This window comes from Schistocerca piceifrons, chromosome 7, assembly GCF_021461385.2.
Source record: "Schistocerca piceifrons isolate TAMUIC-IGC-003096 chromosome 7, iqSchPice1.1, whole genome shotgun sequence".
NCBI lineage: Eukaryota > Metazoa > Arthropoda > Insecta > Orthoptera > Acrididae > Schistocerca > Schistocerca piceifrons.
This window is the reverse complement of record NC_060144.1, coordinates 511,132,467-511,147,756: the sequence shown is the minus strand read 5'-3', so window position 1 is coordinate 511,147,756 and position 15,290 is coordinate 511,132,467. Positions and strand designations below refer to the sequence as shown.

The 15,290-nt window shown below is 35.9% G+C and overlaps 1 protein-coding gene across 1 annotated transcript in view; it reads right to left on the bottom strand.

Moving 5' to 3' along the window:
- LOC124805335 (galactoside alpha-(1,2)-fucosyltransferase 2-like) overlaps positions 1-15,290 on the bottom strand; it is a 107,783-nt gene that overhangs the window by 62,795 nt on the left and 29,698 nt on the right. The window contains exon 3 of the mRNA XM_047265855.1: positions 4,305-4,477. Coding sequence (XP_047121811.1) covers positions 4,305-4,477 — 173 coding nt within the window. The remainder of the gene's footprint in view (positions 1-4,304; positions 4,478-15,290) is intronic.

The window sequence follows — 15,290 nt, the reverse complement described above, 5'->3', positions numbered from 1 at the left end:
GACCGCACCGCCACTTCCCAGCAAATTAGGGACACTGTTGCTCCTGGGGTATCGGCGAGGACCATTCGCAACCGTCTCCATGAAGCTGGGCTACGGTACCGCACACCGTTAGGCCGTCTTCCGCTCACGCCCCAACATCGTGCAGCCCGCCTCCAGTGATGTCGCGACAGGCGTGAATGGAGGGACGAATGGAGACGTGTCGTCTTCAGCGATGAGAGTCGCTTCTGCCTTGGTGCCAATGATGGTCGTATCCGTGTTTGGCGCCGTGCAGGTGAGCGCCACAATCAGGACTGCACACGACCGAGGCACACAGGGCCAACACCCGGCACCATGGTGTGGGGAGCGATCTCCTACACTGGCCGTACACCACTGGTGATCGTCGAGGGGACACTGAATAGTGCACGGTACATCCAAACGGTCATCGAACCCATCGTTCTACCATTCCTAGACCGGCAAGGGAACTTGCTGTTCCAACAGGACAATGCACGTCCGCATGTATCCCGTGCCACCCAACGTGCTCTAGAAGGTGTAAGTCAACTACCCTGGCCAGCAAGATCTCCGGATCTGTCCCCCATTGAGCATGTTTGGGACTGGATGAAGCGTCGTCTCACGCGGTCTGCACGTCCAGCACGAACGCTGGTCCAACTGAGGCGCCAGGTGGAAATGGCATGGCAAGCCGTTCCACAGGACTACATCCAGCATCTCTACGATCGTCTCCATGGGAGAATAGTAGCCTGAATTGCTGCGAAAGGTGGATATACACTGTACTAGTGCCGACATTGTGCATGCTCTGTTGCCTGTGTCTATGTGCCTGTGGTTCTGTCAGTGTGATCATGTGATGTGTCTGACCCCAGGAATGTGTCAATAAAGTTGCCCCTTCCTGGGACAATGAATTCACGGTGTTCTTATTTCAATTTCCAGGAGTGTATATGTATCATGGAGCCTTAGGAATAAATTTCTGTAATTAGGGAAAGACATTCTCACCATGTATGTATTGATCGTTTTATTCTGGAATAGGACATGAGAAATATGAACACCTAAATCTTTTCGTGCGAGCATTGATTTCTCTTATTTTATTACGATGGCCATTTCTCCGTACGTAGGTGGGAGGCAACAAAATGTTTTGGCATTCGGAAAAGCAAGTTGATGATTAAAAATTCGTGAAAAGATCTCATCGCAACGTAAGTGGCCTTCCTTTTAATGAGTGAGAGTTCTAGGGTAAGTTATTCCTAAATACAGTGTAAGACAAAAATAAAATGAAATAAAAAATAGAGAAAATAAAACAAAACATTGTACCACTAAGGAGTTATCCAGATGGGACGGAAAGCGATAGACGTGATGTACGGGCACACACAAACAAATGGTCACCATTTCAGAAAAATTGGATGACTTTTTCAACAGGAGGAGCTACACAAATTGAGGATGTCAGTAACATGTTGTCCACCTCTGGCCCTTACGGAAGCAGTTATTCGGCGTGGTATAGTTGTTGGATATCCTCCTGTAGAATATCATGCCAAAGTTTGTCCAGCTGGCACTTTAGCTCGTCAACATGCCGAGCTGTTTGGAGGGTCCTGCCTATAACACTCCAAACGTTCTCAATGGAGGAGAGATCCGGCGAACTTGCTGGTCAGTAGGGTTCTACAAGCACGAAGACAAATAGCACAATCTCTCGCTGTATGCGGGCGTGCATTATCTTGATGAAATGTAAGCCATGGATGGCTTAAAATGAGGGGCAACAAAACAGGGAGTAAAATGTCGTCGATGTACCGCTGTGTTGTAAGAGTGCCGCAAATGACAGCCAAACGGGTCCTGCTAAGGAAAGAAATAGCACCCTAGACCATCTCTCCTGGTTATCGGGACGTATGAAGGGCGACAGTCGAGTTCATACCCCACTGGTGTCTGGGGCGTCTCCAGACACGTTTTCGCTGGTCATTGGGGCTCAGTTACAAGCAGGATTCTTCACTGGAGACAATTATACTCCAGTCAATTAGATTCCAGGTCAGATGTGCCCGACAACACTGCACACGAGCTTGTTGGTGTACAGAGGTCAATAGTAGTGATCGCAAGGGGCGCCGGGAGTTCAGCCTCTTTCTGTGAGCCATTGTGGTCACTGAAGCACCAGTTGCAAGTCGGCTCGCTGATAATGATGAATTCGGGGCTCTGATTGCCTCTCGGACGATTCCTCGGTTCTCAAGTTTTGTCGTCTCTCTGGTCGACCGCTTCCTACTTGAAGCTGTGTTCGGCTGTGGTTCACCCATATGTGCCAATATCGTCGGATTGTGGCATCACTTCTATTCAAACATCAAGCGATATGTCGATTACTCCAACCGGTTTCTTTGGGCCCAGCTACACGTCCTCTCTCAAATGCTGACATCTGCTTATATTGTTCACGCTCCTAGTTGGGAGGTGTAGTTGCTATCCAACTGAGTACACGGAATGAGGCCCTGGTATCGACATGTTCCCTGTTTACCACCCTTGCCAGCTGAGCGGTGAAACTAAGTTGCATCTTCACACATTCATCCATCGGCCGCCAAAGTTTACAGTTTTGTATTTTCCGTCGATACCTGGTTGAATATCACATTGGGCCCTCTTTGCATAGTTATTTCGTGTTGCGTCGTTTTTTTTTGTTTTTTTTTTTGCCTTAGAGTATATAAAAGAAAAAGTACAGTACTGAGGATGTTCTACAGTATTGTTGGTGACTGTAATTCCTAGGCTTTTAGTTGAATAGTAAATTTGTGTGATTTATCGTGCAACCGAAATTTAACAGAATTTATTTAGTACTCATGTGGATGATCTCACATTTTTTACATTGCCATTTCTCGTGTGATGTAAATATCTTGTGTAGATCATTTTGCATTTCGCTTTGCTCTTTTATATAGTAAACTATATAGTAAACGATAGTAACATCTGCAAACAACCCAAGATGGCTGTTCAGATTACCTACTACGTTGTTTATGTGGATTACGTATAGCACAAGGCCTATAACACTTCCTTGGTCTCTTCAGATATCACTTCAGTTTCACTAGATGACATCCCGTCATTCATCGACATTGTTTGGAGGAAGCTGTGCCACTGCAGCATAAAAGTTGCAAAACAGTCGAACTTCTCCTCTATCCCTATATTCCTCCGTTGATCTCAGTTCTTGTATTTTTTTCCACAGGCGTTGGTTGAAGTGAAAATTGCTACCGGAAAGAAATGCATAAGCGAACACTGTTTTCATAGTTTTCTTAATAGTGATTTCAAAGTCTAGCACTGCAGTTTTCTGTGACCACTCTGACATCGCATTTTTCAATCCAGCAAAGGTCTTTCATACGCATTTTGACTTTTGTGTGGGAGCAAAGCAAATAAAACAGGAAATAACTTCGTGTCTTCTTCCGTGGTACCGAGGTCAACGTGACTTTTCTTACAGGAACTCACAAATCCAGTCGTATAACCAAGACGATACTCCACAGGCACGGAAATTGATTAGAAGCCACTTGTGAGGAACGAAAAAAAACGAGATCCTTGTACAGGCCTTGAAGGTCCAAGGGCCCAAGGTATGCCGTATCTTGTCTGCCTTGCGGATGCGGTATGGAGAAGCATGTGATCAGCACACCGCTCTCCCGGTCATTTTCCAGACCGGAGAGCCGCTACTTCTCAGTCATGTAGCTCGTCAGCTGGCATCGCAAGGCTCAATACACCCCCTACGAGTCCTTCCACCAGCGAAAAATCCTTCGCTCTACCGGGAATCGAGCCGCGTGGGATTAGCCGAGCCGTCTAAGGCGCTGCAGTCATGGACTGTGCGGCTGGTCCCTGCGGAGGTTCGAGTCCTCCCTTGGGCATGGGTGTGTGTGTTTGTCCTTAGGATAATTTAGGTTAAGTAGTGTGTAAGCTTAGGGACTGATGACCTTAGCAGTTAAGTCCCATAAGATTTCACACACATTTGGACATTTTTGAACCGGGAATCGAGCGGGGGTCGTCTGCCTGGCAATAATCTGTACTGACTACTCAGTTATAGACGCTAACAACGGTGTCAAAAGCCTTCTGGAAATCTAGAAATATGGAATCACCTCACGATCTCTTGTCGATAGCGCTCTTGTCAGTCCAAGTTTTGCTAGTTTTGGTTGTAGCTTTTCTTGGAAAGCAGAATGATCATGGATATTCTTCTTTCTGTGGAGTATTTTTAGGGATAGCCATTCGTGTTATACCCATATCTAGCAGGTCTTTTTCTACCTCAGCGAAGCATTCCTCCTCGATTTTATTAAATTATTTTCAATATGGAAACTCAGCAGAACTATTTTAATTGCAAAACCACACATACTTACTCGAAGACGATGGGCACGTGCAGCTCCTTGGCGTGTGCGACAACCTCCGCTAGCGACTCCGTCTCTAGGTCGACCTTGAAGAGGCGCCGGCCAGCCTCCTCCAAGGCGTCCTCGGGGCACCCCGACTGCGAGAGGAACTCGAGCATGTCCGGCACACCCAGCGGCTCGAACACCTGCCGATAAGTCGACACGTCATCGTTAAGGCTGTGGAGGGTATTCCCGCACCAAAGCATGCACTGCTGGCTGTAAACCACTCATACAACGTAAACAGTGGGGAAATGTGGAAAAGAGGTTTGAATGTTGACCAGGGTTATCTCCAACAGGTGACCATAAGAAGAAATGAGAGGATCCACTGATGAGCCGAAACATGATGACCACCGCCCACAGAGGGACTGAGTGCTGCCTAGTGAGACTGGGAGCACGTGGCATGGTAAGGAAAGGTTGAAATATAGGTAGAAACGAATACGGAATCTATCGGGTGATACGGGCCACAAGTGGAGGAATTCGCTGATGTAAGTGACCTCGGCAAAAAGCAGCTCGCTGTGAGCCAGCGATTGGGAAAGAGTATCTCTGAAACAGCAAAACTTGTCGCCTGTTTGCATGTTCCTGTCGTGAATATGTAAGGTAACTGGTTGAAGGACGGTGAAACGACGCGTAGGGACAGACGTCCACATCTCATCAGAGACAGGATGTTTGGACGCTCTGTAAAGCAGAAAAGGCGGCGATCTGTGGGAGATCTGACGACAGAGTACAATGCAGGTGCGGGCACAAGTGTTTCAAAGCACTCCATTCAGCGTGCTTCTTTGAATATGTGGTTCCAGAGTTGAAGACTACTGCATATTCCAACGTTGACTCGATGACACCATCAATTACGATTGCGTTATTGCAGTGGACACAAGTTCATTGAGATTGGACTATGGATTAATGGAGACGTGTTGCTTGATCGGAATCATGTTTCTTTGCAGGCTGGTGCAGGCAGTATTATACTATGGTGATCATACATCTGAGTTGCCATGGCACCACAGGAAGTAATTGAAGACATCATGGCAGTTTCGCACTGTGTAAATATTATCTTGCAGCAGTACCATAGTGTCCTCTTGATGTTGGGCATGTCAAAGCTGGCATCCGGTGGAGGGAGGCTTTGACCAGCCTGTAGCTTCTGACTTGGTCATTTCTTAATCTATCTAAAGTGGCTTGTGGTCAGAGCTGGTACTTTCCCAGGCACTTTCCCATCCACTTTCCCAGTATACCTGGTCTTGTCAAACACTCGTTAGAGAACAAAGTTGTAAAAAACACTCGTTAGAGAACAAAGTTGTAACAGGAAATAGCACTTTCATACGAGTGGCAGAAATAGAGTGATTGACGGAAAAACATGATCTGCATCTCTGGGGCTAATGGCCTGAAATGCCTCAACGAAAAACAATTTTGTGGAAATTGTTGGAGACTGCAAGCTTTAAGCGTCGACCAACGCCCTCCCGGATGAAGGAGGCACATTGGTGACTGTTTAGTTTGGGGATTTTGCTACCATTCTCGTAACGCTCACAACGTAACTTTTCTGCTTTTACTTCCCCTTTATTTGAGATGCCCTTTCTTGAATAAATATTATTCAACAATTCTCTGTCGCCTGTATCAATAGAAAATATGTTATTAAATTATTCGTTTAACTTTTACTTTGCATTTCTGTGTATCTTATTAACTCGCAATTCTAGCCAATGCACAGATTATTTGACAGCAGGATCACAGCTACAGGTTATTACGTGCAGTGAATTAACTGCGAGGCATGAAAGCAGACTGTGCGGTTTGACTCTATGACTACATGGAGCTATTCTTTTTAAACAGAGCTATGCATAGTCCCAGTACCGAAAGTACGAGTAACCGCACGTAAAGAAGCATCTGGTTTGCTCGTATGACATGCTGTTTAGGTACTGTTGCAACTTTCCGAACGGTTGAACATGGAATGTACAGCGGTTATGACACAGTAGTATACTGCTTGAAGATCGTATGTTGTGTCTAGGATTCTCAACCATGACAATGGCAACTTCTTCTGCAATTTGTGGCGCAATTGGCCGTCGGCGTCCCCTAGAGCAATTTTCAAATCGCTGTTAGCTTGAACCCCAATCATCATCTTCAGTCCTGCTGCAGAACATGGACCTTCTGTATTCCTACAATGCCTCGATATGTGAGAAGAGCAGCAGCCGTATTGCTGTTGTTTTGATAAAACAGCTTTACGAGTAAAGCCCTGCTTCGTGATCCAAAAAGTTCTCCATCTTGTAAAAAAGTTGCCTAGAACCTACACTTATCATCTACTATGGTCCAATTTTCAGGGCTAACTCATTTATTTTCATTTAAAAAAACATGTTTTGCACTTACTTAGAAAAAATTAAGAAATATATTTTTTATTATGATACACAATTATTATAAAATTTTTCCTCAAAAAAGGTGAATGTAAGAAAATAAATGTAATATTTTTTTTAAAAATGGTACACAAAAGAAAAAATATGAACTGAATTATGGTGAATATAAGCAATCATTTCCTCACCTGAAATTATTTTAATTATTTCCTCTTGAGCAGCTGTAAGATTTTAATAAACTGTTGTTTGTAAATGTTTTTTAAGACAAGGTTTGGTTACAGTTCCACCACATTCACATGTAACCTTAATTTTCTGGTAGTAAGATACACTTTCTTTACATACCAACAATATCTATGTTTTTGATACTTATCTTTATCAACTTGAGTAATATTCTTTTCATTCAGTCAGTTACCACACTGCTTTAGGTGTTTTGGTATTGTATATTTAATAGAAAACAAACATTTTAAAAAAATTTTCAGAGTGAATTATAGGTCATGAATTTCATTGTTTCTATTTTTAAGTTTCTTCATTCATCTGCATTTCAGTTTCATCTGTCCTCCTTCAACCAATCGGAAATCCCAATCAGTAATTAATTTAGAATATCTGGTAAAATAATCTTAAACTTATTATTAAGCGCCATTCAAATTTTTCTCTATATCTAGTTTTTTAAAATATTCACAAGTAATACTATATAAAACCTTTATCTCTAACTTATTTTTAAAATCTCTTTCAAGACACTTGTGTTGTTGAGCTACTTGATTAGTCTCTATTTATCTAGAAAAAAATTATCATATTTTTACAGTGTGTAATGTCTATGTGATAATGTATCTATATTATTTTCCAAAACAAGACTTTTGTCATTATGAGGACTCAATGTCTTTTTGTTTATTTCAGATGTATAGACTACATGTTTTTCACTTAGAATCATATTAACTATTCTGTACTGTTCTCTATTGTTAAACAATCAACCTTTATAATATTCTAAACTTATTCTATTTTTAACAATATATTCCTTAACTCCTATAGATTTTCTTCTATTTGATCATTAAATTATGAGCAAACATTTTTGCTCTTAGACTGCAACATCCTTCCGTTATTTTTCCATTGTATTCATCTTTTTACTTACTTAAAACTTTCTTATTTACATGTGGAATTTCTTGAATATTATCTGTTGGATAATCACTTGTACAAAGTAATCAATCATCGATTTCATATGTTTATAAAAATCTTTAGTTTTAATATTGTAAATGTAACTGTCTGTGTCTTGATAATGATAATGAATATTTTGTCCCTCTTTTGGTTCCATTATTTTATAGTGAAAATCATACCTCAGTTCTTTAGATAAATCAAGTATACTCATACCAACATAGATAGGTTTACTAAATGTAATTTTTATTTTGTTCATAGGAAAAGCGACAAGATTTTGATTAAACATTGTTCTTCCTTTAAAGTTTGGTTTTGCTATAAGCTTATCACACTTTTCTTCATCTGATACTAACTTTATATCCACTCTATTTCTAATATTTTCCACTGTCTTGCCAAATACACATCTATTCATCAATTTGTAGAAATCTTTTCCAAAATCATTTTTGGCTTTAGGTTCCATCTCTACATTTCAATCTGTATGCTTCTTCATCCAATCTGATTGTTTAAATTTTTAAACTCTATTACTTTTGTTAATTTATTTCCTAATGGTAGACACTGTTTAAGATTTCTATAGTGAACTACATAATTATTTTTATTTTCTATCATACTTAACAATTTCCTTTATTTAGTTCCTGGCACAAATTCATTTTCAGGAGCTAATGGTAAATCTTTGTGTAAAATGTGTAATTCTTTTCGATATTCTAAATCTACTTCAAAAATATGTCCAATTTTAACACTACCTGATATTTCAGTGATTTTTGTACAATCAAAACTATTTGGTTCTTCCCATTAAAAGCCATAATATGGTAAACATTACTAATAGCATAACCATATAAATTATTCACATCTGAATATGCTAAAAAATTCTATATCTTTTTAGCATCATAATCGCTTATATATTTACTTTCACTTTAACATATCTCTTACAACACTGTGATATTTCTCCTCTTATTCCCTTTTCAACCATTAAAATCATATCATAATCATGTAATAAATCAAGTGGTTGCTTAGCCATTCTCAACACTGAATCCCGAAAAAACCTGGTTCTGTAAATACAAAGATAGATAAAGATGATATGCTTTTATACAAGTCCACCTAAACTTTTCAATTACATCAGACAGTAACAATACATCATTTTTAAGATACAGATATTGATATTCACCAAGATATTTTATATTAAATTTTTCGCAAATTAATTTTGCATGTTTACCCTCTTCATCACTTATTTCACAGTCAGGGAGTTCAGTATAAAATTCTTGTTTTGTTGTTTGATCACTAGATTGAATAACTCTTTGTGAGAAATTTTTTAAAATATTTTTCACTTGATCCTTTTTGAAATTTGAAGAAAGTGTGTTAGGTGATTAAACTATAAATTTAAATATATTAATAAATCTCATCTTCAAATTTCCTGCCTTCTTACCAAAACTATGTATCTATCATAGTTATTTGGTTTTAAATTTATTCATTTTTTTATCATAACAAAATTCTTTTACAAACAGATGCGACTCATATGTAGATAAATTATGCAAATAAATTGATATGAAACTAGGATGTTTTAACTGTAAATTACAGCTATTACATAATGGATTTATAAATGATAAAGGTAACCAACCTTTTTCTGTTGAATGATGACATTTATACAATGTACATTTTTATCGATCTAGCATAGCTTGATTGTTCTTCAGGAGTTAATGGTTTCATTTCTTCAATTTCAGAATAAATTCTTCAAATTTCTTCGTTTTCTTGTTTTTTTACATTCAATAATTTTCTTACAACAATTTGTCCCTCTATAAACAAAAGGGTTTTTCACGTTTTTGATATTTCATTTTATATGAATTCTCTAGATTTGATTGAAAGCTGTAAATATTTAATTATAAACATTCAAAATCAACATAAATAACGAATGGAACGTTTTGTGTATATTGCCAATTTTAAAATGAATGTATAAAACTACCTTTGGAATTTTTGCTTTTAATGGTTTGTTAAATAAACAGTGTGTTGCTTGATTGCTTAATTTCTCGTTACTAGTGAATTTGGGTAAACATACATCACAAATTTTACTTCTTCATGATTATTTAATTTGCTCGATACAAGTCTAAATAAATTTTTTACTTAACAATAATGTGAATTAATTCCATTCTTGAAATAGAGGAGATTTACTTATTTCTCTCATAAATTTCTTGATTTTTAATAGATACACTAGATAGTCTTCATCAAATGAATTAACTTTAATAGGTACATTAATTTTAGTCTTGAATTTTGGAATATAGTCAAATACTGCAGGATATACAAAATTTTCAATTTTCAAATTAAATCAGAACAACATTTTTATATTTTGTAACTCTTTCTGCATTTTCACATACAGGATATAATGCAGATTTTATAGCCCACAGAAAACATTTTTGATCTTTATTTTTCACAGTAATACATACTTTTTTACTTTCTATTTAATCTGGTAGTTCAATGTAAGATGATCCTATCAATGGATCTTTTCTGTTAATTCCTAGTTGTAAACAAATAACTGTAGTTCATGGCCATCTTGATCCTTGTGATTGAAAATTAAAATTTGTTGATAAAATGATCTGTTTACTTTTCTCTCTTTCATTTGTCACCTATTCGAAAGTGGAATTCCATCATATTTCTGTTTGTCTGTATTTGGTACCCACAATAAGATTTAAAAGTTACTCTCAATCTGTGATGTACTTTTAACTGTTTTTTACAATTTTCATAATTTTCGGTTTTCTGCAGTCAAGAAATGATTAGTTTCAACTGAGTTTATTTTCAAAATAAATCTGTTTGCTTATGCAATATCAACTAGATAATTATGAACTGTTCTTCTGTCTCTTAGTTTCTCAAATAAAATAGAATCAAACTAAAATAATTTTTTATCAGTAGTTCTAGTTTTTTAGTTCACAAACAAATTGGTAGAAAATGGAAACATTTCTTTATAGTGGATTAGTTTCATTATTTTGAAAAATTTCACTACCACATTCAATTTTGTAATAAGTTAATTTTTTCCAAACCCTTCCAACTTCCATTAGATAATGTCCATTAGTAAATCTAATTAGATCAGCTTTATTTACTTTACTATAACCTTGTAAATTATTTATTTCAAAATAATAATGAAGCTGAATAACTGAATTTCTCCATTTTTGCTTCCCAATTTATATAAAATAAAATTCACTAGATTTGTAAAAAATAACCTTTTAAATTCGACCAATAAGAAACCTTATGTAACAGATATTTAAAAATTAAGTACAAGATGATTCTCCTTTCTTATTTTTCATACACTCCAAACTACATTTTATTCATTCGTTATTGTGGCTATCCTTATGTGACTGATTAACATCGAAACAATTGTGTTTTTAATCTCTTGATAAGCTTTCTTTTTTATTTTATTTCTTTTGCTTGTTTTTCATCATTACTCACCGAAAATATTTTCGAATGTTGAATGCTCGGAATTCGTTGTAAGTGATTTTTGTAATAATATTTAGAAATATTTTTTCCACATAAACAAGGAATTCGTTTTCTGTTGTAATTTCTAACATAGTATTCGTTTACACATTGTCTACACATCGTTTTATAACCATTTTTGTGAAGTTAAATTATCAATTGGCTTATCGTTATTACAGTATTTACAAAATTTAGGTTTAACACAACACTGTTCAGGTTGATGAACCTGCTCCGTTATATAGAAAAAAATTTTATCAGGCAAACAAAAAGCCTATTATCGACGCCATTTCTTCTAAATGGGGTCAAATATAGATCTAATCAACAACATGCTTACAAATGATAATAATAAGTGTTTATGATCATTGATGAAAAGGATAATCCATGGTTTAAAGCAAAAGATGTTACTAAACTTTTAGAATTTACAAATACAAGAGACCAAGTAGGTATTGAAGACCAGAAAACTTATACTGAATTGAAAACTTTATCAAGTATTGAGATGTATATACAACCTCATACCGTTTTCATTAATAAGTTAAGGAATAAATTCATTAGTACAGAAACATAGAACAATTACTTCAAAAAATGAAATAGAAAACCTCTTTAGTGATTTTGATTTAAAATTAAATTTAGGCACGCAAACAAAGGAGCAAGAATTTATTAGCATCATAATCAAGTGTTTTAAAAATGAAAGATTTGAAACACAGTTCTCTATTGGGAAGTACGTGATTGATTTATATCTTACAGAATACAGAATAGCAGTTGAATGTGATAAAAATGATCACAATGATCAAAATATATCAAAACAAATTGAAAGATAGATATTCACAGAAGAGCAAAAGCTTCTAAAATTAAACATTTTAATCCTGATGAAGAAAAGTTTATTATTCATGTTGTCATCAACAAAATTCATAAAACATTTTAAAAAGAGTGAAGATAAATAAATAAAAATAGGGGTACCCCAATTCGTTGCTTTCACAAAAATTCAACTTTTAATGAAAAATAACTCATTCAAGATTTTTTATTTGTAAATTTGGGGTGGTTTTTCTTTAATCAGTCGTTATTATTTCTACTCATTTCCTGTACATAATAAAAGTAAAAATAATTGAAATGTACCCAACAAAGATACAGGGATTGAAATAAATATTGGTGGTGGATGGCTTTGTCCAAATCAGGCACAGTTATACATGAAATTTAGAATTGTTATAGCTAATCCTAATTGATTGGAGTCAGATTATCCAAGATATGATGGCAAATCCAATAAAAATTAATCGATCCTTATGTGGCAAAACTGTTTGATTTTGTGACCATAAAGAGAGAAATTAATATTTTATCTAGAATAAAAAATTATTTTATTTCATCAACAGCTATATTTTACTTTAACATTTATTTATAAAACAAGTATCAAAGGTCATATACTTAATAATGGAAAAATAAAGAGTAAGAAAAAAGAAGTGCTTTATCCATTAGCAGTGCTTGGTTGATTTTTTAAAAGATTATACAGAAATTATGTGGGAAGGTGATTTAACTCTAATTTTTACAATGTCTTGTAGTCTTGGAGATGCAATTGTTAGATGACTTGACTATAATGAAGATGGAGTTGAAATTAAAGATACACCTTCTAAGGAAGGAAAAATTATAGTAGAATCGATGGAAATTCGTGTGCCAACTGTGAAATATGAAAAAAATTACGTATTAGAACAACGAGAAAATATTCTGAAATATACAACAATTCTAATACCTTTTTATACACTACAAACTGCAGAAGTTGCAGGATTGAGTCGTAAGACAAATTTTGAACTTGTTATCACACATTACTGTAACTCTGTAGAATTTGTAGTCACATTTCAGACAAATTGTAAAAATAATCAATTACTTGACTCTTCATTATCTGATCATATTAATCTACAGGATATGTACTTGAAAAATTGAAGAAACGAAATTTTCCTACAGTAGGTGTAGGATATTAATCCTCCAAATAGTTTCCTCAAAGCATAAGATCCATTTCTGGATTGTAAATGAGTTAAACTACTGAAAGGAGATCTGGTTATTAGCGTACATAATTTCATTTAAAATTATCCATTCTATGCCATTAATATGACTTTGAGAAAAAATATTGTTAAATGTCAAAAGACGACTATGAAACTTTGTGCAACTTTTAATAAACAAGGCCCTTCAGATACTTAAGCTTATGGAAAAATATATGGTAAGAAAAATTTTATGTAATATGTACAACAAAGAATACTTACTGAAAATTTTTGATTGTATGAATAAATAAAAAATTTGAAAAAGTTATACAAGTGTTAACTTCATGCTTATATACCTTTTTGAAACATTTTAGAGAAGATGAAATGAATAAAAACTGAAAAGTTTAGTGTGTCGATTATAAGATGATATCTAAGTTTTTTCATTATATTATTTCCAGATAGCACTTACTACGTAGGTTATGGTAGTATTTTGAATATACAGGGTGATTCAAAAAGAATACCACAACTTTAGGAATTTAAAACTCTGCAACGACAAAAGGCAGAGCTAAGCACTATCTGTCGGCGAATTAAGGGAGCTATAAAGTTTCATTTAGTTGTACATTTGTTCGCCATTTCAGCCAATAAAGTTTTTGGTCCCTTTTTCTTCGAAGGTGCTACTGTAACTGGACTACAGTATCTGGAGATGTTAGAGAATTGGCTGTTCCCTCAGCTCGAACAAGAAGCACAACAATTCATATTTCAGCAGGATGGAGCGCCACCACATTGGCACTTATCTGTCCGTAACTACCTGAACGTCAACTACCTGAGGCGATGGATCGGCTGCCAGGCAGCCCGTAACAGAGCACGTCATCACTGGCCTCCAAGAAGCCCTGATCTTACCCCCTGCGATTTTTTCTTATGGGGGTATGTTAAGGATATGGTGTTTCAGCCACGTCTCCCAGCCACCATTGATGATTTGAAACGAGAAATAACAGCACGCCTGATATGCTACAGAGAGTGTGGAACAAGTTGGAGTATCGGGTTGATATTGCTCATGTGTCTGGAGGGGGCCATATTGAACATCTCTGAACTTGTTTTTGAGTGAAAAAAAACCTTTTTAAATACTCTTTGTAATGATGTATAACAGAAGGTTATATTATGTTTCTTTCATTAAATACACATTTTTAAAGTTGTGGTATTCTTTTTGAATCACCCTGTATATTTTGGCTGAGAAATTAACAAAAAAGGTTTTGTCCCTTGCCCTGTGAGCTATGCAACCAAACTTACTTCCATGTGTGTTGGGTAGTCATGTTTCAGGGAAACTGGCCTCTCCAGAAATGGAATAAGAATTCAATTATCTCCAAAAATAAAAAGTTACAGCAAAAAGCTGTACAGTAGATACATTTTACATTTGTTAACTGTACAGCTGTTGCATATCGTATGTGTCAAACTGTAAAGTTTTACATGCTTCAAAACTGTACATTAGTTAGAAAATCTGTCAACAGATGGCTTTGATGTTTGTTCCATTTAAATTAATAGAGGATCATTCTTGTCTTTAAATTTGAATAACTTTTTTTCTAATGTTAATTTGAGTATTGTAATTATCAGTACATGTTATTTACATTTCATCCCATCAAATAAAACACAGAGATATGAAGAAAATAATTTATTTACATCCAAAATAAACAGAAAAAATGACTAAATTGAAATCAACTTTGTTTCTCGAGTAACAACTATATATCCGATTTTTCAATGCTTGCCAAACTCCATGTAAGTGTTGGCAAAAGGAGTGCGCATTACTGGAGGTCATTAAAATGCAAATACATGAAGAGAGCTAGCCATTTGGCTAAAGCAACCAACACCCTTGCCTATGAACTTAGTAAAAGCCCCAATAAATAAAGTGGTTCTGTTAATTGAGAACTTAGTCTTAATGTAGCACTGGGTACATAGGGTCAGAGGAGTCTGAAGAAACACAAGTTATGTTAATGACAATGTGGCGGTTGTTTTGCAGGTTTTGATACTGAGTTAATTTTTTCATACATTCACATTTTGTAAAGAAATACACTGAACTA